Raw genomic sequence first — 26,779 nt, forward strand, 5'->3', positions numbered from 1 at the left:
TGGAGGATGAGCAAAGATGTCAGAATCCTTTCTTATCCTAACAAAAATTTGCAAATCTGCTTTCCAGCCAGCTAGAACACTTGTTTAACCTGTGTGTCCCAGGCTTCCGTGACAAATAACCCCCTTGCCCACCAAAAAAAGCACACTCTCTGCTGTGTTGACTTTCTTATATGTGGGTCCACAGATCAAAAACGATTGAAAAACACTGAGTGAACTAAAGACATCAACCCAGTATGTTTCAGAGGAAACCACAAAGGGCCTGGATGAAAGCTCAGGTGTGGTGCTAAACTTTTCAAACCGCCTTTCCGGGTGGCTCATGTCTGAGACTTTGGGAAAGGCTCTCGAGAGCTCTCCTCCACCCACAGCACAAGAAATGAGATAGCTTGCTTTTCTTTCTTTCTCTTCTTTTTCCTTTTTTTTTTTTCCCCTCCTCCAGTGCTGACCTCTATGCCTGGAAGAGTCTTTGCAGCAGCAAATCTTCCTTGAGGGATGTGGGCGTTTGCTGCACGCAAAGCTCCAGGCAGTGGGTGTGTTCACTCATGCTAGTGATACCGCTGACTTCACAGGGCTGAGCTGCCCTGCCAAAATTTCAAACGCAGCTTGGCGCTGCCTGAATCCTCAGTCTTTCAGGAGATCCAAAGGCCAGTAATATTGCTAGCCCCTGACCTAGGCCATAGGACGCCTATTTCTCATCTTAAAATCATGGAAAAGAATTTCTTGAGGCAGAAGCTGTCATGTCTCCATCGGCATCACTGGCAACATGACTGCCTATGCTGATGGAAATGATGGCTTACACCCCAGCACCAGGAGCTCCCCCCAGGACTCTTAGAGACAAGGGTCTTGGACGAGTATTAGCAAGGCATGGAGGACAGCCATTAAAATACACACATTAAGATACAGATATATCCTTTAAAATACATATTTACGCTTTTTTTTCTTTATTGCTTCAGAAGAACCCAAGAAATTTCTTTCTCCCAGAAAGCAGAAGGCAGCACGCAGCTACATCAGCCCCTGAGTGGACACCGCTGCCTGGAAAGTGTTGCAAAGTGTTCAGCAACACGTTTCACTACGTGTATCGCTGGTGGCTACCACGTGCCCCTTCCTACCTGCTTCCATAGGGTGCATCTCCCCCATGTTTTGGGGAGAAAGAAGGGAGAAGAGCCTGAAGGATGTTCCGGTCCAGATGAAATAGGAACTTTTGGCCATGAGTGTACATTGTCCCCATCCCTTTGCTAATGTTCGTAAGCGTTGGCTATACTTACGACCACTCTGATACCTCCCTGATTTAAGGTTCAGGTTTCCTCCCCATTCTCCGCTTCCCACAAGTTTCTTTTCTTTTCTTCTTTTTTTTTTTTTTTAATAATTTCTTCAAAACCAATGCATTACCACTGCCCAAGTCTGGTATAAAACTCGAGGGAGCCTGCTTCTCTTAGCCAGCAGAAGTTGTGGGGAAAATTACTGTTGGACAATGAAAACCCTACTAAACCAAAAATCTACAGAAATGCTGTGTTTTGGCAAGTTACTCCACACGGAGCAGTGCCCATGCAGGCTGTCTCCAAGCATTGTTATGGCTTGAGGGGCTGGCCCAGAGACTCTCTGGTGTCTAATAAGGGTTGAGATTGCCCTGCAGCCCTCTTCACTCAGTTCAAACACAAAAAGAGTCTCTTTCTTCTACTCAGCTGCCTGTTTTCATGAAACACAGAGGAACATCATGTTTCCGAGACCTAAAATCCTTCTTTCAAATATGGTTTTCAATGGCCCATGGAGTCAGAGGTTGTTCGAGTGGGAAGTGCAGGCTGACAGCACGACTGTGAGCTTTGTTTTCTTAGGAACCTTTACTAAAAAAATGCCTAACCAAAACATTTCAACTTCTAAAAAATAATAGTATCTACTTGGCTATCTATGTGGCAGAGATCTACAAATAGCTTTGGTTGACCTGCGGCTGAATGTATTTGGAGAATAAACACACTGATTGAAAACTTTCCCCCCCTCGATCTAACAAAAACAGCAATAGCCACGCAGATCTCAGACGTGCTCTCAGCCCTATCACAGACCAACTGTTAATTAGAGGGTTGTGAGGCAGGTCTGAGGAGATGGGGAGGGAGCAGGGGCCTCTGCAAACCATCTGCAGAGTTATTTATCATCAAGCGTCCAATAACCCTACTCAATTCAAAGCCTAAATTAAATGAGTCAGTGAGAACCTGGCCTGAGGACCCGTTAATATATATAGGATCACTAGATGCCTGGTGGGATTAGAAACAAAGATTCTAGTTTTACTTCTGACTTTGCTACTGAGCTTATCTGCAGCCATGATCAAGTCACTTAACCACCTGCCTCAGTTTACCTGTGTTTTTAACCTCCTGGCTAGAGCAGTTATACGAGACTAGATCACCATTTCTGCAGCTTGGACTGAAGCCTGGAGAGGCATAACTTGTCCCAGGGTCCTAACCACCCCATGTTGCTGAATCCGGCTGTTCTGCTCCTCCGCCACTGCCTCTCAACCCTACCGCAGGGGCAGCGGGAAGAAGATGGCCCATCCTGGCATATTAGCCAGTGGGAATGGCTTTAAGCTGCAAATGTCTTTGCTGAAAGGTCTTGGCTTAAACCCATTTCCACTAAAGCACATTTGTGCGCATGTGCTGAGCCCTGGGGCACTGGACAGGCTTGGCCCAAGGAGTGCGTTCGCCCGTGGGAGCCAAGGCTACGTGTGCCCCTGTGCTGCCTGTTGCTGCCAGCTGCACTGCTCCGAACAGCACGCCAGGACAGGGGAGCCTCTCCACCCCAGCAGACAGACAGAGCCAGGCCTGGGCCCCCCACCTCCAGGGAAAAAAAAAATGTCCCTAAGGTTTTCCCTTCTCTCCTTCTTTCCTCATTCGCACGTCCCAGCCGCCTTGGGCTTCTTGTTGCCCAGAGCAGCCCCAGACAGCCCTTCCCAGTGTGCCCCTGGAAGTTACCTTTGCAGGGTCTTCTCCTAGAAGCCGTTATGAAGCCCCTCGTGTAAACAACATCTTGGGAGGGACGATCTATTTTTAAAAGTGTGAGAGGTAGAAATAAGGCACAAGCGTTCAGCAGGGATCAGGTACTGTGACCAGAGCAGTCTTAGCGGGGAAGGGAAGGAGTTAGTAGCTGCACTTGTCTCCCCTGAGCTCCTCATCACCCCAGCTCCTGCCTAGGACACAACACCAAGGAACACTTCACAGGGAGAAAGCCTTAGCCCTAAAAGGGGGGCTTTGCTAGACAACAGCCCTCAATTCAGAGGAAAGCAGCCATCTCCAAGACCAAATAGGTGGTCATCAAAAGCATCCTTTGCAGTATATGGAGTGGGTGAACTTAAGACTCTCTTTCTTCTGGAGTTGTGTGTCAAAGAGGATGACCTCATGTTGCTAAAGCAACCATCTGTGAGGGAGGCCACATGTTTGCACACCTCACTGCGCAGAAAAAGTTTGGAGTGAGAGAAGGGGGCCAAAGCAACGGAGGGAGAGAGGCCCCTGGCCTGGTGCAGTTCCCGGCAGACAGGGGGAAGCTGGCTGTGATCAAGACAGCTGAACAGGAAGAAATCCAGCCAGGGTCTCTGATGTCCTGACCAACAATGAGGCCACTGTGCTAAAAAATACCCACCAACCTCACTTTTAACTGCCCACAAGTTAGCTGGCTCCCCACAAACCAAGACATCCTGTGGATCTGCATCCACACCCAGTGCCCACCAGGTTGTGGATGAGACAGAGAAGGGCAGGGAGACTTGTGAATTTTAGGGACATTCCAGCTCCTTTGTGTGGACTGAGGTTGCAATATCTGCATATCTTACCAAGCACCTCTACCATCACCCCTCCAGCAATGCTGGCCACAGAAGATGGATGTTGAACCCCAGTCTGCCACCCAGGCACACCCAGTCCTCACTGCTGGCAAAGCACAGCACAGTGGCACAGCTCAGTCACACATACACCTGTGCTCTAGCAAATAGCACAGAGCTCCCTCTCCAGGTCCTCTTCCAGTCACTGCTTGGTGGCCAAGTCTCTCAAGACACTCTGCCATCAACCCCACTCCCCCCCCACATCCAGATTTGTATCTATGAAAATGTTTATTTCTTGCTTTAAATTGGATTCATTAGGGAAGAAAGTGCAACTCCTTCTGCTTTCATGTACTTCTACCTAGTTCTCTTTCAATACTTTCTGAACTGCAGAGAGAGACCACCACAAAAACAGCCACAACCTCCTATGGATGCAAGTCTGGGGGAGCCATAATGATGCTGTACCAACCTCACCTTGCAAGCTTGGTAGTGAGATCTGGTGGGTAGGATGGAAATAACATAAGCAAAGACCAGTGGGCAACCAGACCACTGTACCCTCCAGCTGTCTCATGCGAATATAAGCAGCCCATTAGAGTAGTTACAAGCAAATGCATCTCAGGGCCATTCACAGGCTGCTATATCTTATGCCAGAAAGTTTCCCCTGCCTCAAGCCAAAATGAGGAAGGTACAGACATGTCTGAAAGCTTGGGCACAGGAGAGGAACTACAGGTAATTTAGACTGTTGGATGCATTCCCATAAAGGGGACCGTCAAGTCATCCTGAAAGCAGCAGCCAGACGAGGCCTGGGGAAGCTGGCCAGCAGAAGAAGGGTTATTCACTCACCTGTAAGGCGAGGCAGTACCCCAGGAGAGATAGTCGGTGGGTCTCGGAGCTGGGCGAGGTACTATGGGCTGCTCCACAGCGGTCACATCCCCTGAGTAGGATTTGAGCAGAGAGGCATTCTTGCTGGCCAGCATGGCCCTCTCGTTCCGGCGAAACTTTGCTCTCCGGTTCTGGAACCACACCTGGGATGGGGAGTACACAGACCCACCAGCCATCACAACAGCTCTGCTGTGACATTTGCCCTTCACTTCACTTCAGCCCCACTTGGCAAGATGGGACTCTGCAAAAGCAGGTTGCTATGGCACGTCTGTCATTAAAAATCATAATGACAAGACAATACATATCTCCGCCCTGACAGAGCCCTCATACAAGGAATAGACTACTGCAAGACTAAGCTAGTGCTTGCTATTGGTAGCAAGGTCTGGGAGTGCTGTACAACTCAGCATGTTCCCCAATCTGCTTTTATGCTGTGCCACACTGGGAAGTGTAGGCCTGCAAACTAAGAGCTGTGAAGCTCAAGATAACGTACACAGCCTCAGCACAGGACATCCAGGCCACAGACAACATCTCGGCCTCCAAAGGGCACATCTGAAAGGGCAGATGTGATGTATGGTGGCAGACCAGGCCAGGCAGCCCTCCTTCTCAAGGCATGGCATGCTCAGGACTGCAGTATGGCGTAGCCCAGAAGCTTGGCCACTCCATTATACCATGCTGTCCGTCAAGACCTCTCCTGGCATACTGGAATGGCCTGATAACAACACTAAGGTGAGGTGTGCCTCGACAATAAGCTATGGGGAATTACCTGAACCCTTGCTTCAGTGAGGTTGACTCTGCGTGCAAGGTCTTCTCGTACAAAGGCATCGGGGTAATGTGTCCTCTCAAAAACCCTCTCTAACGCTTGGAGCTGGCTGCTGTTGAAGGTAGTCCTGTTCCTTCTCTGCTTTCTTTTCTTCTTCTCTTCTGAGTTCAGCTGATCATCTAGAAGAGACAATTGGAGAGGTGAAAGGCTGGAAAATTAAAGAGCCCATGGTAAGAGGGTGAATGACCTCAATGGATTTACGATGGAGTTCATTGAGAATAGGAAAGGGCTTGCACAATGTCAACACCACACTTTAACCACAAAATCCCTCATGCTTTTAGTCAGGAACTGGACACAAGGGCCAGCAAGGGCACTGCCAGTGCTATAGATGAGCACTAGCACATATCTTTTAGCCCCGATCATCTCTGCAGGTCTTTATCCTATGGATGAGATACAAAACAAAATCCCGGAGCAAGACTTTAAATCCAACTTTATTCCCTCCCCCATCCTCTGTGCTCTGCAGAGTTCATGGTCAAACGGGCCTGCAGAAAAAAATGGTCATCAAGAAGTACTGGGGCAGATAAGCGAAGTTTCCAATATACCACTGTCCTCTCCGTTTTCCCATCTCTAGAAGATTCCTGATACAGCTCCCTGGTGTCTCCTCACTTTTGCTCATTCATCCTCCAAGAGTCTCAGGCCTGGCTGACCTTGGAGATCTCAGTACTTTCTACTCCCAGGTATCATGCTCTCTCTGGTCTTCATCAGGAAATATGGACTGGATGAACTGGTTTGCCCTTTAACTGCATAATATTAGTCTCCATGTAACAAGGAGGGAGCAAGTGTGTTGATCCAAGCATTCACTTCCCAGCTCAATTGCGTAAGACTTGAGACAACTGTCTCAAGCTACCCCATGCCTCATTTCCTTTATCTCTAAAAACAAACAAGAAACTCCAAAACATATCTCCCATTTCCTACAACGCTCAAAATCTTTCCTGACCACAAAGAATCAAGAACTCTTGTTCTTTGGGCTTTACACTTCCAAGGGCTGCTCTTACAGGAACACAATACGGCTTTCAGGGGTGACCACAACTCCTGCGTCAGCTTTTCCTGACTGCATCTAGGTACGCCTTGATATCTGTAGATAGTCAGCGCAGGTGGCTATTACACTAGGCTTGATTACAGCCAAGGTACTGCCTTTCTCTGTACGTAACTCCATTTGGCTTAGATGAGAACTGCATCCTCCCCACATCCTCGCCAAAAGACATCAGTTCAGGCAGAGATGAGGAGCCACGAACAAAGAGGAGTTGGACAGTGGAAATGAAGTGTGAGTGATACTGGGGCAAACAAGAGGCTAGCACAAAAGCCAATTTCACTTGTATGCTCCCAAGCTAAAGACACTGAAATACAGTCAGCTGCATACAAATAGCATTGCCATTGGGAAGAAAAAGCCCAGTAAGACAGAGGCTGAGCATGAACCTGGTGGGAATTGCACCCTGAAGAACCATCATGTACACCTCAGGAACCCCTTGCCTTGTCTGCCAGCAAGGTGGTGAACAACAAGCCGTGCATCGCGTAAGAGTGTGTCTTGTTTTGTGCCTGGCCTGTGTTTAGTCTGGGAATAAATCACTATACCCATATGCTGGTAGTCATCATTACTGCTTGAGCCTAAAGTCACTGGATTAACATCAGTGTTGAGATAACTATGAAATGGCTTTCCTGGCCGTGGCAAATGCCTGTTCTGCACTCTCTCTCCTTTTTTTTCATTGCTGTTGCCCATTCCGGTATAGCAGCAGTTACGGAGCTATTAATGCATGGGCATCAGCAGATGCTGGCAAGCAGGGAGTGATGGCTCTAGGAGTTTGATCATCTGCACAGATCAGCACAGCAAATACTTAGATTACAGTGTATGACCACGTTCAAAGAAAGCAGAGAGCAAGGCACAATCCTGTAAGAGCCTTTGCAATGCCGTAGCTGCCTTAGTAAAACAGCCCTGTTTAGGCTGTAGGACTGGTATGCCATTGGCTTGAATTCATCCCTTTTTATGTGTTCCAGTCCCTAGATTTTAGGAAAAATCACCCATCTTTACACATGGGAAGGAGTGGGAAATTTTCCAGCACAACATTGAAATGGAAAAAAAGTTGGTTCCATCGTCTGTCCCTTCAGGGCACTTTCTGCCTGAACAGACTAAACACAAACCAACTCTTTAAAGCAGTGAGAAGGAAGTCCCCTGTGCAGAAGAAGCTGGGGGTGGAAAGAGGTTCCCAGGTGTCCGCGAGCCAACCTGGGACATAGTCCCTCGCAGCCTGCTCGGGAGCCTCCCGTCTCCTGCTGTTCCCCTGGGAACAGGAATGGGCTTGAGCAAAGCAAGCCCCAACATCGGGACCATTCACAAGTGCCTGACAACACACCTACAACAGCCTGCAAATCCAGCCAGGCTTTTAACGCCCTCGTGAACCGCAGCCTTCAAGGCTCCTAAGTACACCCAGCAGAGCCCCAGGCTGGGGGGTCGGTGCGGTCCCACTGCCTTACGTGCAGGAACAGTAGTTACGCCTGGGAGGATCTGAACCAATATACAGATCAGTACACATTAAAATATATCACACCTGTCTATATATTATTTATAGCTCTAAAATATACATGCTAGTGTATTATATGTGATACTGTATTCGTGCTAATTAATATGCATATTAGACCCGATGACAGTCTCACCACTGAGAGTCTTACGGCTTCACCCACTATATACAGCTCAAGAATGACCCCTCGACAGTCATTACTTTGGTCGTACAGAAATATGAAGGTTCCCGTTATCCTCATGCTCTCGAGAGGCAGCGTAAGCCACGGAGAGGCTGACAAGGAAATTAAAGTCTACAGTTGTTGTTCTGACCACCTGTTTGTGCTGCTTTTCACAGCCCATCTGGTAACGGTTACTGCACCTGAACGCCTTTGGATCTAGGCCCACCCGTTTGGGAACAAAAGGACATTCCTCTTAAATTAAAGTAGGTTTTTCAAATTCCTGCAGTTTACAGTTCCTCCATCCCCTCTCCTTCTCAAACAGCCTGACAATCCCCAACAGATTTCTTTCCAGCCTGGGAATTCCTGGACACAAAAAATACGCCCTCAGTTTTCTTGTGTATGAGAGGAAGTGTTTGGAGATTAGTTTTAAATAGGCACTTTGAATCGTAAAGCTGAAATGGGAAGGGACTTGCAGAGGCAGGATGTGCAAGAAAAACAAATGCACTTAGGAATTCTGAAGCATTAAAATAAGGCTGCAGGTGAATCTATCAAGTCATCTGGCTCAGGTTGTACAAAGAGAAGCTGTAAACAGCTTCTGGGATTTAACTGCTATTTGCACAGAACGTCAGGTTTACTTTTCCACTTGCTGGGGAGTTTAGTGCAATGACAGGGTCCATCGCACATTAAAAAGTGTAAAACTCTTCTACGTGCCACTCTTGACTCATCATGAAGACCTCTACAACATGAGCCAATGATCCCCCCTAGCTCTACTGGAGAATTTTGATGTAGTTGTGCGCCACAGGACAAGGCAAACAGTAAGGAATAAGCCTCAGGGCACAATCACTCCTTTGAATAGCAGCAATGTCGCAAGCTCCCATAAATGTCCATGTCAACATGGGTCGTTGTCCTACTTTGAGTTCTCCATTTGATGCTATTTTCTGATCTAAATCCTGCCACGTGGGCCAAGCTCTTCTCAAGGACAAACAAGTAAAAGCCTTTGGGATCTCTTGGGATTCCCCTCCAGGCCTTTGAAGCATCAGTTCCTGTCGGCAACAAGACACAGGGCTGGAAGGAGCACGAGCCTGAGGCCGTCTGGCCGTAGCTGCTCTGTTCCTGTGCGATGGTTACACATGAGGAACTGCAAACACAGAGCTCTGGGGAGCAAGAAGAAAGGCCAAGACCTGTAAAACGCTAGAGAACAAGAGTCCTTCTTGCCAAACACGTTAAGAGAATTTGCTTGGTTTCCTCCCAGAGTAAAGTGAGACACCAGTGATTCACAGCTCACCTCGTAATTACCGGACCCAAAAATAGAAGGGCCAAGAAACGGAAAGTTGCAGGCAATCGCTGTGCTCCAGTGACTCATGTTCAGGTCACCGTTGGCTAATTCACCTCCGCCACCGGCTGGCATGGAGCAAGGAGGTGAGTCACCTCCTTACAGGACGTATCTGGCTGGAGACAGCTCAGCACGGCCTGAGAAAGGGGGGCCGGGGTTTTGAGATCTCCTTTCACGGCACATTGGGAACAGCACAACACAGCCAGTTCCAAATGTCTACAGGAGTTACTTGGGTAGCAGAAGCAAAATAGCCGTATTAGCCCAGAGCGCAACTGGGTTGATCAGCCCTACCAAAAGACTCGCGTTTTGCCATGGATATGTGCCATAAGTTGATTAAAATTAACTGCTAACAAGAAAATGTAGCCACGTAAATCCCACGCGTCTGCAAATGTCACCTTGGCCACAGCAGGCACGGGCAGCCTTCAGTATGTCAGTGTGATATTTTTTCTGCCATTATTTCTTTATCAGGAAACAGCACTGAACACTGAAAAATGGTATTTCTAAATAATGTTGACAGCACTAGTGACTGGAGTCAGCAGAAATCGAGAGAAAAGGAAAATATCTCTAAAACTTTTTAGATGGTTCAGAAGTCTTTCACTGACATTGTTTTTAATCAGAAATATTTTATTACAAACAGTATTCTTAAAAGCTGCGCTGCTTGCAAATACTTTCCCCCGAGAGAGATCTTAACGCACGTTCTCCTTCCAGGAATCCTGTGCTGGAAAATCTGGGAATTTCATTTCAAAATCTCAACATTGCATGCTCAATTTGGGGATTTTGTTTCCTGTTTCCACATATGCGCATTTCCTGTGTTATTTCTACATTCACTCACGACATGCAAGTTCTAGTATCACACCCAAGTGCACTTTGAGGACACACCAGAGCATTTTCTGTTGTTCCTGGATGAGAGAGTTTGAAGTGTCCTGCCCTTTTATTTTCTTGCTCATCATGTCTCCTCTTGCAATGGGGCAGATTAGCACTTGTGGACAAGCTGATCCAGGTTCCTTATTAGGAACCAGTGTCCCTAGTGTCCTAGCTGTCCTAGCGTCTGTGCCTACTACTGGGATCTCATCGACGGCTCCCACTGCAATGCCACATTGCAAATACAATGCGTTATAAAACAAAACAGAGTTCAGAGCTTAAAAGTTTTAAATTCCTGCGTATAAGTTACAAGATCAATATTTTTTCCACCAGAATCTGCAACCACAACATATTTTGGATTTCCAGTTTGCAGGAATGTTTGTGCATACTTGCTCTCATTCCAAATCAGAACAAAAACAAATTTCCAGATGGAATTTACATTGTGTGGGCAGTTCTGAAAAGTTTTGACCAGTTCTATTAAACACGAGTCCAAAACCAGCTATTATAGCACATTAATCAGATCTGAATTGAAAGCAAGCAATTGAATTTAATTAAGTGAGGGTAAGAGTCATTCAACCACAATATTACACACAGTTAAGGCAGGAAAGATTTGTCACATCAGTTATATAAGCTGTAAATTGAAAAAAAAGTCCAGGAGGAAAATAAGGAATCGCATTCTAATCACAGCCTTAAAAATAAGAAGTTACTGCTAAAGTTTGAATCGCAAGGCAGAAAGAAAAACAAAACAAATCTGTCTCACAGAAAAAAAAAAAGAAAATCTAGCAGCTAAAAGCTTTTAAATTAAAAAACCTTGCAAACCAGGAAAAAAAGCCCAACGCGCCCTTCAGAAATCTTTTATTCAGAGTCTCCTCTTTATTCAAAGAAGAGAAAAGGAAGAAGAGAGAGGAGAAGAAAATTCTTTTCTTTAGCTTAAAGCTAAACTTGAAGAAGTTTAAATGGAAATATTGCCCAGTCTCCTCTCCCTAGCAGCCGCCTGAACAGTTACAGCTCTTCGCGGGCTCCCGGTCCACAGTTTCACTCGCGCTTTGCTTTGCTCGCGATTTGCTACATCCCTCCGAAACGCTGCAGCTCTTCAGGTGTAAGTGCAGCATGGCCGACTTAAACCGTCAAAAAATGAAACCTTTAACCAAAGCGCCGGTTTTGAACGGGCCCCCCCAAGGGATTTTCCTTCCACGCCGGAGGCGGGAGACGAGGCGGTCGTGCCGGAGCGCCAGGCTCTCTCCTCCCGCGCCATCGCTCGCCCCGCGAAGCCGGCGGCGACAGCAGCCTCCTGCAGCGGCACCGCTGCACCCCGGCGAGAAGCAGCGTCCCTTCCTGAGGGCCGCCTGGGAGGACGCCCTCCCCCTCGGCCAGCACGAGCCCCTCCGCCAGCGACAGCGGCCGCCGGCAAGGCCTTCAGCGCGGGAGCAAGAGCAGCAGGACGACCCAAGCAGGAGAGGTTCTGCGCTCAGACCTCCCTCAAGTGTCTTCCCCAACGCTCCCCGCAGAGGACAAACTCCATTTTAAGCATATTTACATGCATGAAAGTATTTTCAAGTGGAAATAATGTTCAGCTTCAGGGTGCAAAAACACTACGCAGCGATGTTGTAATTACCCTAAAGCATCACCAATGCAGGAAATACGGAGCAAAGATTATACTTAATAGAAATCCAAACACATTAAGGTATGAAATGCCAATTAAGTTGTACGGTTGCAATAGCAGCAGTTTGTGTTTACGATTACAGGCCAGATTAAATACATTTTGGAACTATCGTGTTTCTTCCATCACATAACACTGGCTGAGCTATCTTCTAGCTTCTTCTTTTGGTGTTTTCTGCACCATCTGGACACAAGACTTCAATTTATTTCAATTATATGGCAAACTAAGTATATACCTGAAGTTCCGTTATTGTTAAGATCACTAGGAACATAGAGGAAAAAGAAAAAAAGGTTTTTTTTTCATAAATACCTTCATTTTTAGTTATCTCATAAATTAACCAGGTTTACCTTTACTTTTTCCAGACACTCAAAAGACATCATTTCACGTATGGAGTGTGGGACTTCAGAAAGGAGATACTGATTTTTTCATACAAAGTCTGAGTTTTAATATTAAATAGAAAAGCGTGTGTCTTTCCAGATTCACCCAGGGGATTACTGCAGCTCCTCTCCAAAGTGTCTGCAATGTGGAACCTATCAGGATAATTTTTAGCTGACCGCATACAAACAATTACACATCATTACCGAAAAGGTTTTGCATGGACGGCGTGTCTAGGAGCTCCTATCGAACGCCGCTCTGCCTGCCAGACCGGACGAATTCACCGAAGCCCGTTACAACCTCGGCTTCCCCGGAGCTAACCGTGAAACCTCGCTGCGAAACCCTCGAGCCCGGTGCTCATGCAGACGCGCACGGTGCAAGCGAGGGGACCCCAGAGGGCATTTCCAGGTGGCTTTCAAGCCACCGTCTGCAGCCTGGCGGTCGTTGCCTTCGTGGGGGAGAGCGTTCAGACGCTCCTGAGCCCTTAAGGGTAAGTTTTTAGCCATGCCGACACCGGGTGCTGCAGGGCCCCCAGTGCAAAGGCATCCCAGCGCTCTACGTTGTTGGGGGTCCCTCACTGCAGGGACCCGACAGAGGGCTGGGGCCAGATCCTGCTCCGCTCCCAGCAGCGCTGAGCGACCCACAGGCAGGCAGCCCTGCGCAAGCTCCTCCCTAGCCGCTGCGAGACACATCCCTAGGCAGATAACAGACAACTCTTTCTCCATGTGGTTTCAGCTACGGTGCCGTAACTCTCCTCTGGTGGGAACTAGCAGTGTACATGGGAAGTTGTAATGGCCAAGACGTGTCTTCCTTAACCATGTTAACTCTCCCACGTGCCAGAGCCGACAGGAGTCATGATGTTGGACCAAAAAAGTAATCCCAATTCAATGAAAAGCCAGAGATTCCCCCTGGAAATACATGACATTAAGTGTTAATTACTGGGAAAACAATATCTGTGGGGGCAAAAGTATACATCCTTCTCCAGAAGTTGGTAGAAAGCCACAGAAAGTCTCCCCAGATCCCACAGACAAATCGGAGTTCTGCTGTAACAACACTGCTTTTATATTCACTACGGTTTTTCTTCTGGGCATCCTACGGCTCATAAGGCACATGGCTTAGTCCTGCTTTTCTAACAAGCCTTTCTGCCGGGTCTTGGGGTCAGAGCGTTCCCATAATACAGTAAGTGCTGTATGGATCTCATAAGCTCCAAGGCACAGTATGTTATGTGTTTGGAATTCCTTGTATGCTTTTATACTTTGTTTTACATATTGTAATTTTTATATGCATTACCACATTGATCCTTGGAAAATTAATTTTTAAAAAAACATAATCAAAAGCAAACACATATTTTAAAAGTCTGCCAGCGGCAAATCATGTTCTGTGAGACTGCACTTTGTAACTGACAGAGAGACCAAACCACCACCCCATGGCTGCGATCCAGCAGGGTGGACTTACCCGGCTAGGGAGCAGACAGGAGCCAAGGGCACTGCAACCTCCTGCAATTCCCTCGTTAGGGTAGCCCAACAGTGCAAAGGCACTGGACACGTGACAAAGGACCAGTGATGTTATCACAGAGCTCCTCTAGCTAATGATCTCTCTGGAATTCCTCTCCCAGGACCCAAAACTATCATATCCAGAATGGGTCTGGGGCTCCTAGCCCAGCACGTCTCCCTGCCAAAGGCAGGTCGTTGGGGCTAGAGCGACTGCAAGAACAGGGGGTGCAGCAAAGGTACTGAGGAAGCCCAGACCTCCCTTCGGGGAGTTGGAGAACCTCAGGCTTCAGAGCCCCTTACTCGTTCCTCAGTAGGAGCTGGGATTTGTGTGCTAGGCACAGCCGAAGTTCTGTAAAGTCACGCCTTTGCAAGATCTGTGGTATGATTTCTAACGCCCACATCTTCTTCCCATCAGTTCCCCTTCCCATGCCATGTTCCCTGGTGTTTCATCTTAGGAACGGTATTCATACAGCTGAGATCAAACTTGCTAACCTCCACCCTGTTCCATCAGTATTTTCTTGTTTCTGAAGCTGCCTCTCTACTCTCTTGGCCCTTCCCTGCTCTCACTCTTTCCAGCTAACTTCTTTCTTCTCTCATCTAAGGCACCCTTTCTTGTCCTTTCTGCAAAGGCTTGAAAAGCCAAAGCTGTGTATCACAGCTCCTTTTAACCCTGCTATGCATACACTGTATACCCAAACCTGCAGAACTGTTTGAGGGTATTCTCACTTCTTAGGAGAGTCCAAAACGCTCTTAGCTTGACTAGGCATCGAGGACTTCCCATACGGGAGCAGACTGGTGCACCAGCCAGGCCAGTCTCCCTTGTCCATCTGGATATTACTGCTGCCTTAGAGAGAGTGGCAATGAGTTGTAACGACAATTAGGTAAGGGCAGGTATATTTTCTTCTTTCATATCCTGCGAGTTCTCTAGGTTTATATATTATGCAAAAGGCACCCAGTATTATTTCCACCTTCTTCCCTGTTGGATTTACCTAGCGTCCCCTTTCTGTTTCTCTGTAAAGGCAACGTACAGAGCTATAGCTGGAGATGAATTACAAGCATTTGGCATCTATGTCCCAGGTTTCGGGGACAACATGCCCCTTGATGCCAAGATGCTGGAAAAATACCTTAACAACAAAATATGGAATATATTAGAGACATTTGCTCACTGCAGGGACAAAGTGTGGGGAGGATTTCTTCCATAGGAAGAAGTCTTTGGGAGAGAGCTAGCACAGTATGGTGTGTTTAGGCCATGGGTTGATGGGGTATGGCGGAGGCAGGATCACAGCACTGACAGTGCTCTAGTTACTCCAACCCAGAGGGGAAGTACATCTCAGTTCTTCCAATGTCTCTCCAGCCCTCAGAGAGGACCCTGATGCCAAAGTAGATTGAAACCCCTTTAAACTTCATTCTCCTGAAGGCCATGCATTCAGCACTGCTGAGTCCCCTTGCTAATGTTTGCTTACAAGGATGCATTGGCTAGTTGGCATGAAGCTGGGAGATCACAGTCCCCCTTTCTAACCATTGAAAGCACACCTAAACTCTGTGCAATGCTCCTTTTGAAAAAGTTTCTCTAGTGATTAAAAAAACCTGAAAAACTCCACACAAACTTCAGCTGGGAATAACGGGGAAGATTAGAGATGTTTTTGCACAAAGCAGATGCATGTAAAAAGATGGTCTTGCCAAGGGAGGAAAGGGCTGCTTTGGTGGTGGTGAGGGGGAGATTTTTTCAGTCCATATATATGTTGCAAACGAATCACTTGGCATTTCAGCCTTTTCAAATGGCTCATTTCCAAATGCTGTGGCAGCCGCAAGAGTCTGCGAATGCTACCCAGAAACCTCCCGCCCGCACCGGGAAAGATTGACTCAAGCTGACCTGACTCATGAATGTCTTTGCTTGTTTAGGTCCCTGCAGAGGCCCACTGTGCTGCTGAGAAGTGTCATTACCGAACAGCCCTTTCCCAGCTGGATCTGGAAATTCACTTTGACGTGTTTTTTTGTACGCGGGACCTGTGCGAACACACAGACAATGACCTGCGTGATGCACACGCCAGCTGGCCCCGCTGGTAAACAGAAACATGACTCCCAATAGATATTTCATCTGTTTGTCGTTGAAATAGGGAGGCCGTGAAGATTCCTGGCCCAGCAGACTCCCGCTCACCTCACACGACAGCACTTGCTACGGTTGCTCCTGAGGTCTAGATTGACTGTGCTAGAAAAGTAGGGTCTCAACCGCTTGCTATGGGAGAAGGGAAAACGCAGACTAAAGCAGGAATATTGAAGCTAGCTTGCCCTTTCATTAGCATCCAAGAACAAATGTATTTTGACCAAATCGAACCACCGCTGCCACCACCCCTACCAAGTAACGCACAAATCAGACGGGAGGCGCTCGCAGAGCTTCGCTTAGAAATCCAGATCTTAACCACTAATGCATTTTATGGGTCCCTCTCGATCACAACTGGAAAAATGATGGCATACGAGATCCAGAAATAACAGAACTTGAGCCTGGCTGTTAGCATCCAGGCCACCTGTCTCTTCCAAGAGCCGAGCATCCAGACAGGGAACACATTCCAGGGTGTAGGATAAAGGGCCTTTATATCCCGCACGGCTCCAAGAGCCGAAGGGATTAGAGCGCTTAGAGCCATTTCGAAACAGGACTGTGTCTCCTCCCCTGGTCTGGGACAAGAGACTTTTCTCAGGTCAGCGCCCAAAGGCAAGGGGACAAGGAGGAGGGAGAAAGCGGGTGCCACGTTCTGCCTTTCGTGCAACGTAGCAGCATTCGGCAAAACGAGATGATGAGTAAGAGAAATAGAGGGTTTGTGCGCGCGGGCACGGTGACCGGGCAGCTCCGCGGGCTTCAGCGCAGTCCTCTGGCCTTCTAGCGATGCAGAGAGAAACCGGGCTCTGACCCACCTCCATCCTTAGCCCCTTCTGTACGGCGGATGCATTTCACATTAGCTAATAAATTGCTACATCTTATGTTTCTTAGCCTTCTGGAATGATGAATATTTTGGAATGTATTTTGAATGGTTCCCTGCCAAAGTCGAACAATCATCTAGAGATTTTGAATCAAAAGGATGAAAAATGGAAACCTCTGTATTTCCACAAAGTTCACTGCAGTTTGAAAAGAACAATTCCCAGTAGAAGAGGCAGAATAATTATTGTCAGAGCTCCTGCGGATTGGGGCAAATGAGTGATACGTTGGAATTGACACTCCCTAATACTGAATAATAATCTTTGCCTCCAGGTGATGAATATATTATCAGAAATTTGCCTATTGCTGCCCTTAATCAGGCTGAAATGTCAGATTCTCTACCTGGAGGACAAGATGATTTAGGGGATCTGAAAGGAGACACAGGATATCTCAGCCATAAAGCACTGCTTCCAGTCTGGGGCAGGGCTAGCAGATGAATGTTGCCTTTCTAGCACAACTTTACTGAACTTAAGCTTCCTTAAAGGCTCTAAAAATGAAACACATCCAGTGCTTTCACATATACTGGGGCTAGCCACATCCTCATCTAGCACAGGAGTATGTTGAACCAATGAATGATTTGGTGGCTCCCCCAGGGTGACACAGGCAGAGAAACACAACTACCCACCCGTGCTGTGCTCTGTCTCCTCGCTCCAACCCCTGCATCCTACCAGCTGCAGGAGCACAAGTCATTTCACGCAGACGATCGGTCGCCACGCAGTAACGGCTGGGCAAGCTCAGCGCAAACCCTAAGCTTGCATGCAAAGCCTCCATCGATAAAGGAGGCCACAAAGTGGTCTCCTCTCATCAGAGCAGCCAAAGGTGGAGCGGGTCCAAGAAATAAGCCTCTCCCCCCCCCAATGGAGATGGGCTGTCTAGACACATTGGCAGAGCAGCGCTGCCGAGTTTGCAGCGCTGCATCCTTCTCGTATAATGCCTGTTAAAGCAAACTCCTGTCCCTCGGCCTGTTAGGATAGGCATTTATTTTTGCAGTCTTTCTTGTGTCAGTCGTGTCCAGAAATGGCAATTACTTTTAATGAGAAGTTTTTAAGATTTTTTTCCCCCCAAGAAAACATCTTACAATTTTTTGATTGACTCTCTGGCAAAATCAGCATTTCCTGGTTATTTCATTATGTCTATTTTTACCACCAATTAAAGTGAATGAAATAAGTCTAGTAAGAAGTATTTTTAAGCCAAAAACCATTGATGTTTGAATATGAGTTGCAATGGAATCTTGGAAAACTGTTTCCCAAATAATAAGGAACAATGGAACAAAACCACTAGGATCCAGGTCATGTTCACCGGGAAAACAATGATATTTCCAGATAAATGCTAAGATGTTACCCTGACCATGCCCAGCCTCAGGGCCACATTCAACGCAATATTTAAAAACCATCCCACTCCAGTCCCTCCCCAAAAGCTCTAATGACTCCTGAGGAGCTGCAGGCCCCCTGAAATCCATAAGCGACCTTCTACAAGATTCAGGCTCATGGGGGTCATTCAATCACATTCATGCAGAAGATTTCTCCATCACTAGAGGTCCTTAAAATGAGCTAGAGGAACATCTGTTAGGAACGGCATAGGTTGAAGAGCATGAGCAAATTTGGTCTCCCAGCTCTCAGTGAAGCTGTATTTGTCAGAAAAGCTTCAGGAGACAGCCAAAATTTGGGAGACTGTGCCAGTCTGTTCGTTTCCAACACACCTGGTCACCCCAAGCCTACCAGGGCACTACCAAAGGCCAAACGACTTTGAAACAAATCCCGAGTGGGACGCCTTCACGTTACAGTCATGCTGCTGAGATTTTTTGCAGCTCAGCTGCTCCCACCCGCTCACAAAAACCTTGGGGGCTTCGACTTCCCCGGGGAAATCTCCGGCGAGCCCCCTCCACCGAGCACCAGCAGGGCACGCAGGTGGAAACCCCCCTCTGCCGGCGGCTACGGCCCCTCGCCGTAACAGGGCCGCCCAGGTCCTGAAATAGGTCCCCTTTTAAGCACAGCTCGTTAAATGTTTGCTGGAAAAACAGAAAAGCATTTTCCAGAGAGAAGAGGACATCCAAGAAAAGCCCTTTTGGACATAAGTTGGCAAGAGGCGCGCGCGCATTTATCTTCGGCATAGAATGTGCTCTGTCAGGAGGGCTGTAACTAACAATACGCTGAAAAACATGCCACAGACTTCCACTGTATTTTATTTGGCACTCGGGGCTTATTCCTCAGCACAAAGTATTTGCAACTGGCATCGGTTAAACGAGAAATTACAACCTTCAAAAGATCTATTTATCGTCGGCTGCAGAGAGTACGGAATTTGCCATCGGCTTCGGCGACACCGTCCCCACCGGCGCCGCGAGCGCGCTCGGCCGCGGCGGGGGCCGGGCGGCCGCGTTCCCTGCCAAAGCTCCGCGGGGCCGGGGGCTCGGCGGGTACGCACCGGACGCGACGGCGCGGACGGGTCACCGCGGCGGAGTCCTCTGCTCGGCGCACGTGGCTTTTTCTCCGGGCTCGGCCTCGGAGGGGAACGAAAGGGCAGACGCACGGAGCCGTTCGCCCCCCGGCAGGGCTTACGGCGCTAGAGCAGGAGGGGTTATCTGGCACGGTGCCTTGTTACGGCACCCCGTGTTCCTACGTGGACATCTGGGGAGGACGTGGCAAAGCCCCGAAGCTCCATCTCCTCCACCTGCACCAAAGGGAGATGCCCACGAGGCTCCTGCACTGTGGGGTCATTGCCACCTCCTAGAGAAGAGGAAAGCTCTGCCAGCAAACTCCCCAGGCCCTCAAACCTCTCCTCACTCCTGGTTGCCAAGTGCTCCAGAAAGGGAAACCTCAGAGTCAGGAAACTTTGCTGGTGTTTGCTCAGGACAAATGCCGCGGCCGTGCCGGAGCACATGTAGGTGGGCTCCTGGGGGAGCGCATACACGCGGGGAAGCAGGACCATCACCAAGCCGCCTGCACCAGGCCTGAGTATCAGCAGCTTCATTAAAATCTAGAAAAAGCCACGAAGATCCTCGGACCGAAAATAACTGCTCCGCACCGACTCTCGGAGCAGGCCCCGGAGAGGTCGCTCTGAGCTAAGCTCTCTTGCCGCAAGCCCAGCGCCCGTTTACCGTGCTGTAAAACGCTCCCATCCGCTCGCTCTGCAGAACTTTACTGTTTCCTTCCCCCAGCCTGAGTCACAGCCACGCAGCTACAGCAAACCTGCAACGACGGGGTCTTACTGGGCAAAGACCTCTGAGTTATTTTGCCGTGGCAAGATATTTAACCATTCACAGGAGTTTTGCAGCAACAACAAAAGGGCAAGGTGGGAAAGGAGACCGATACACATGCAATCTGCTGCAGGGAGCCTGGCCCACATTAACACGTACCGCTCCAGTGTTTGAAAAATCCAGACATTTACAAAATTCTGGATTTTGCATGACATCAGCAGCCTTTGAATTAACCTCTGTTCCTGCAGACTTTCCTTGCAGGCTTAACTTCAAGCCCAGGAATTGTCACTTGGCTTGAAATTAAGGACGTGCGTTTCTTCACCTGATCGGGGGGAGAGGGATCGTCTGTCCGCGGGGCTCTGGATATGCCATCGTGCAGGCAAAGCCTTCCTTCTGACTTTTACATACAGCCAGAAATGCACTTTTTCCCCCCTTCCATTCACACGACCCCAGGATATGGGACTTAAAGAAAAGAACGGAATTCAAGGCTCAGGAGAGCTCAAGGGGTCACAGCAATGCTGGCACTGAAGTTCGGTGTCGCTCTATGGGCACAGCAAGTTCACGTGGTGAGCGGCAGTCCTTCCCGTAAGGGCTCCAGGCACTCTGCTAGTGAGCCAGGCAAAAGATGGATCCTGCTAATAACGGTCTATATTTAGCCAGTTGGCCAATTTTTAAAAGCTGAAGTGTGATAGCTAAAGCCATCTGTAAAGCCCTTTGATGCACACACCACTTATAGCTAGGCACCTAACTACAGGCTGAAATGCCCAAGTCGAGGCAACCGCATTGGAAAATATTGGCCGTTTCCTGCTCCAGAACTCAGACACAGTCCTCTCGTAGCCTTTCGTTGCAAAAATAAATAAATAAAAAATAAAATAAAGCCATTTAAATTTACCCTCCCTTCCTCGGATGGAGAGAGACTCACAGTGAGCTCGGGTCAGCCTCAAACAATCCTATCGGAATCAGGTTTTATTTCCCAGCAACTGATGCAAAGTGTATCAAACCGCACGTCGTCTGCTGCTGCTGAGCGAGGGCCTGGCGAAGTCACACGCGACCCGGGTAGCGCTCCCAGCTTAGACATCGGTTTGGCTTTGCAAGAGAGCTGAAGTGCCCCTACTGAACGGGGACGCTCTCCTGAATCAAAAGCAAGAGGGAAAACAAGCCACAGTCTTCACACAAATTAAAGCCAAGAAATATTTTGACTAAATCTGTTCCCAGCATTAAAAGGATTGGAGGAGCTGCAGATGAAAAGCTCCTCTTAAGCTGGAGAATTCATCTTCTCGTCCCCGACAAAGGATGCATGGGTTACTAAAACAAGTATTACATTTCATTCTGGCTTACACTCTGATCTTGCGTTACATGAACAGGGGAGGCAAAAGTGCTCCCAGCGATTGCCTTTTAGGCACAGATGACTTCCAGTCCCATGGTGTGCTGAGACAGGGCTGCTACACAACACGCAGGCTTCTCCTCAAGACCTCTTCTGTTGCTTGGGCATTTGTTTTACACAAATTCTGGCATTTTTATTGGATCTGTCACCTTGGCATGGGCACAGAGGTAACAAAATACTAAATAAACTCCTCAGCCTTGGGCAAAGGCTCTATCTTTCCCTGGTTACCTATCAGCCTGTGACCAAAATCCTCTAAGCAGAGCAGCAGCCCCGGTGTGCGCAGGGAGCCATTTCTCAGGGCATCGTCTGGTGCATGCAGAAGGCGAAGGGGCCTCAGGGGGCCTCCACCAAACCACCTGGTATTGCCCTATCCCGGGGGAAGAGCGATGCTCTCCTGCAGCGCTGGCTGGAATGGGCTGCGCCGCCCCAAAATAACGTCGAATCCCTTCAGCTTCCCCAGCGACTTGGGGGAAACCTCTCCCACCCGCCTTCTTTCCAGCTAATACTGTTTAGTAGCTTCTGAAACGGGCAGTTAATTCCCTGCCTGCCAACAACGGCACGAAGGAAGGGCTCCTGGTTCGGCCAAACCCGCTCCTCCGTCCTTCACCCGAGCACGGACACCGTAGTGCTTGGCCACGACACGCTTTCAGGTGGCCACGTCAAGCAGAAGACACCCTTCCCCTTCCAAAGTCTTCCCCTGTCCTAGCAAAAGTGTAATATCTCCTCACGTTCCCTAGAGCAGAGAGCAGCACTTCTGCCCAAAATTGAGTTTGCACTATGTCTCTCTAGAGAGATGCTTCTTTTTTATCTATTAGGTTTCCTGCTCTGGGACTTGCCTTTAAACTGGAGGCGGAAAAGAAAAACAACATCAAAAAAAAAGGCAGGAAAGAGTCTGAAAACTCCATCAAAAATCTCTTCTCCCAGCCCTCCCTCCTCCTCCCACTCTGCTCCAGCTTCAAGTTCAAGGCAGACAGCATCTTGCTCAGGGAACGGCTTGCCACGTTGGAGCAAAGCAAGCCGAAAATGGGCCTCGGCCTTTTGAAATGGTCACGGTAGAGAGGACCTCTTCTCCCCAGAGACGCATCACGCGGGACCGGCCTCAACCACCGTGGAAACAAAGCCAGCGCGCAGCATGTTGCAGAAAAGCAGCAGCGACTGCAGAGCACCCGCGGGCCAGAGCTCGCGCCAGCTTCCCGGGAGGGCGCTGGGCGCACGCAGAAAGGAGGAGACGGAGTCGTCAGATGGGCTGCTCCGGGCACCAAGCCCCTCCGAGGTGCCCTGCAGAGGGGCAGCCTAGCCCCCCCCCCCACTACTTTCAGCTGGGTTTCCCGAGCTGAAATTGCTTAGCACACAACACACACTTTGCCTCCGATCCACAACCCCTCCCCCCCCCCCCCGCCCCGGCAGTTTTGGAGTTGTTGGCCAACTTCAACAGGAATTTGACAGAGGAACAGGAACTGCAAAGATAGCTCAGCTGCTACCATTTTCATGCATACCTCGTGGACCGCTAAAAGGAAAGAGACCTTATTAACGCCCCCAGCCGGAGACTGGGCAGCAGGGTGAGCCCAAACCCATACAAGACACCCAAGAACCCAAACGGGAGAGTGCCACTGCTCTCATGAAATGAAGGGAAGCTTCAACAGAGCTCGACCCTTACTACTCCCTGGAAGACCCAACCCAAAGGAGCGGCGCAATCTACGGTGGTCTTCCTCCCGTCACACTCCCTGGCCTTCCTTGGCCAGCCTGGAGCTCGGGCTGAGCCACTAACGCCCCAAATTTTGGCATTCATGCAGCTCGTGCCGCGCTGCCCGGGCTAGCCAGCCCGCAAGCCCCCGTACCAGCTAGCCTCAAACCTCCTCGAGCACCGACGGCTGCAGGCAGGAGGGACTCGCCGAGCAGCTCCCCGCTTGCCCGTCACGCGGCAGACAGGGAACTGGTCGCTGCGGCCAACTGGTCGGCAGCTCCCGGCTTGCGCCCAGTAAACCTTCGCCCGCCAGCACAGGCTCACGCCGGACCCCGGGGTTTAACCGCCACCGCCGGACCCATCCGCCTCGCAGCGGCCGACGCCGTTTCACGCGTGCTGCCGCTTCCAGTCTCCTCGTCAGCTCAGGAGCTACGAGGCACGAAGACCTGCTCAGCGCTCCTGGGAGGTGGCTACGGCACCGCTAGCCCAGACGGGCGCGCGGGACCGACGGGGACGGGGGGCAGCCGGCACCTCCGGCACAGCCCGCGCACGGCGCCCGAGGCAGTCCCGTCCACCCCGGCGCTGCCCCGGGGTTTCGCCTCCCTTTTCCTCCTTATCGCAGCCAGAAACCAGTAGATGGCACCAGAATAACAGAAAAGTCCCTCCGGTTCTGCCCTCCGGATTTCCCCAAATATTTTTCCGCAGCCTGGTCCCTTCGCCAAGCCCCCTCCCACGGCCCTGCTTTCCCAGCGGGCATCTTTCACCGGCCCTGGTACTGAGAAAGGAGATTTTTTTTTTCCTCCCTTGGTTCCAGACAAAGTACGCTCACAGGCCGGTGAGCACAGTGGCAGACCCACTCGCCTTTTTTTTTTTTTTTTTTTTTTTTTAATAAATACAGAGCAAAAATCAGCTTCTGCACTGACTGCTGCATGGGGAACGGAGACCTAGGAGCAAGCAATGTTTTTTAGCTCTCTATACTAAAAGGCTGTTTGGAGCCAAGCCGAAACATAACTTCTAAAAGTTTTTGCAAACTAAATTAGAAAGAAAGAAAGAAAAAAAAAAGAGTCTTAGAAAAATAAAACGTTTTGTTTGAACTGCAGGTTAATTTTTTTATATATCTTTTTTAACATAGATGCCGCTTTTACTTGAAAAACAGAATCAAAATACTTAACCAATGCATCTACTTTCTTCACACTGTTTTAATTTGGGGGAATTCCTCCCTCCAGAAACTTGCTACCTGCTACAGCTGAACCAAATCTGCATTTCTCAGTGCAGAAGCAGTTCACCCGTGCCGTGCCTGGCTACGCTTTTGGGCATGACGGTGCCCTTCTCTTTGGCAGCTGCAACTGCTGAGATGGTTACAGGAAAGTCCCGCACTTCTTTCCGAACAGCTTCTGCCGCTAGCTAACGACGACATTGCCCAATCCCCGCTGGTTTAGGAGCTCTCTGCTCAGCAGAGCCACTGGGTGAGCTCGTGAGATGCTCTTGCTTCCCTGTATTAAATCTATAAAGTCGTGAAACAGTTTGCCGGGCGGCTCTCTGGGCAGACAGGTGCCCACCTCTGCCATGGGCTTTAAAGACTGCAAAGCACCCACTCAGCTCGCTTAAAGCGAGCGCAGGACCAGCGTGGTGCCCACCAGGGTGGGCATTTTCTCCACGGAGGTACCTGGCTCTTTCTGGCCTCCAGGGTGCTCTGAGCTGTTTTGCCCGCCGAGACACAGCCTAAAGCAGCACTGCAGCAGCACTAACAGCCAGGGAACGGCCCGAAGCAGAACCCAGAAACATCAAGGCCAATTTAAGTCCACGTTACCTGGGCGGACACATCGTGGTACCCACTGATCGCTGCGGTGCCTTCACCGCGTAGCCAAGTTTGCAGGACAACCTGAGCTAAGGTGACGGCCAGTTGCAGGGTGCCGTCCGCAGGAGAGGCAGGATTCCCCCATTCCCAGCACGGCCGGGAAGCACAAAAAGGAGCACCCGCGCACCGCACAACGGCACCTAACAGCTAGGAGCCACCACGGCTCTGCCCAGCCCGTGTCAGAGCCTGGCGGAGGCTTAACGTGCTCACGGAGGCGCCAGGATTGTTTCAGATGCTTCAATCTTGCGTGGAGTCAACTGGGGACAAATTTGGAGACCTTCAGGCTTTGCATACCTGGACTGAGATACCTGGACTGAGTTTTGAACATGGTTCAGTTCAGCAAGGCGGGAAGAGGAGTTTGATTAATAACGGGGATGGGGGGAAAAAAAGGATCAAAATAATCACACACAAACAAAGCGTAATTTCTCCAGACACAAATCATCATTCGCCAAACCTTTTCTGAGCAGATTTTTTTTCCTCTCTCTCTCTTTTTTTTTTTTTAAAGCCTCTTCTGGAAACGGAGCGCATTTGGAAACCTCTGTGCCTTCATCCCCCGTGGCCTACACCGTCCACGAGCACACGGCTCCGAGCGCCGAGCTTCAGTGACCCCAAATTACTAGCCTGGCGGAGCGAAGGCTCGGCAGCGAGGCGAAGGGACTGCCTCTGACCTCCGCGGGGACTTCACCCCACCGGTTCGGAGACCCCCCCCCCGTCCCGAGCGATGCCCCGTGTGCTTATTCCCCTCCCCGGCATTGATTAGATTTGCAGCTCTCCCTGTTTCCCTCGTTTTACCCAAAACCGACAGCGGCGCGAGTATGAGACCCGCCGTTCACGCAGACTCTCCAACCGGGCCAGAAACAGCAGAAATCTCACGCAAACGGCCCGTTTCCTTCAGAGCCTCGGTAAACTCAAAAGGAGCCCTGAAATATCAGACCAAGTCAGGACATTTCTGGGCCTGATGTTCGCCCTCCCTAGCTCTGTAGAGGTCTTCCTACCTCCGCTACTCTTAACAGTGGGATTTTGGAAAGGGGAAAGGGGATCGTCCTATAAACGACCGTGGCAGCTGGTTCACGTAAGGGCCTGAGTTATGATCGGAGATGAGGACATTGCTTTTCTTTTTTGCTTCTTGCTATGTTTTGGTTGAAACCTGTAAACACATTTGCACCAAGTGGATCTGCCTTCTACATCTGGTCTTGTGATCCAATTTCCTGGCAGGAATAATCCCCGACATCGAATTGCACAGGAATGCGGCAGCACATCCATCCGTCCTGCGGCCAGAGCTCAGCTTCTCACTTTGCTGGTTGCTGCGCGAGACCGAGCCACAGCATTTCACCCAGTTACCCCACTGGTAAGACCAATAACTCATGTTTGACAAAAGCAGCTCTTCCAGAAGACCTTCCAGACGTTCACGGATGGAGACGCCAGTGCTTTCCTCTCTCAGTTATTTCTAGTGACTACACTGCATCTCACAGTTAAAAAATGCGTGTTTTCTACCTCCTTTGAATGAACGTTTGGCTTTTGCTTCCAGCCACTGGCTCTTGTTCTACCTTTCTCTGATGGATTAAAGGGGCGGGGGGGGGGGGGGGGGGGGGGGAGAAAGGACTCTTCCTAGAGAGTCATGGAAACTGAGATTCAAATTCATCATTGCAAGTGCCTGGAATGATCCCCAGTGCTGCATAGCCCAAACGGGATGGCAATACGTCACACGAACAAAATCGCTCCCGCTCGGAGCAGGGAGCTGAGAGCAAAACCTTTAGGAAGAAGCTTCCAAATGGACAAGGGGAGAGAAGAGCCTGGCATCGCGG

The 26,779-nt window shown here is 49.5% G+C and overlaps 1 protein-coding gene across 2 annotated transcripts in view; it reads right to left on the reverse strand.

The window, feature by feature from the left end:
- PRRX1 (paired related homeobox 1) overlaps positions 1-26,779 on the reverse strand; it is a 42,689-nt gene that overhangs the window by 3,467 nt on the left and 12,443 nt on the right. Inside the window, exons 2-4 of one of the 2 annotated variants that reach the window (XM_062581286.1) lie at positions 5,433-5,608; positions 4,631-4,812; positions 2,955-3,023 (exon numbers count right to left, since the gene is read on the reverse strand). In XM_062581286.1, coding sequence (XP_062437270.1) covers positions 2,972-3,023; positions 4,631-4,812; positions 5,433-5,608 — 410 coding nt within the window. In that variant the 3' untranslated portion in view covers positions 2,955-2,971. The remainder of the gene's footprint in view (positions 1-2,954; positions 3,024-4,630; positions 4,813-5,432; positions 5,609-26,779) is intronic. The other variant, XM_062581285.1, reaches the window with a different exon arrangement.

This window comes from Rhea pennata, chromosome 8 (assembly GCF_028389875.1).
Source record: "Rhea pennata isolate bPtePen1 chromosome 8, bPtePen1.pri, whole genome shotgun sequence".
Classification (NCBI taxonomy): domain Eukaryota; kingdom Metazoa; phylum Chordata; class Aves; order Rheiformes; family Rheidae; genus Rhea; species Rhea pennata.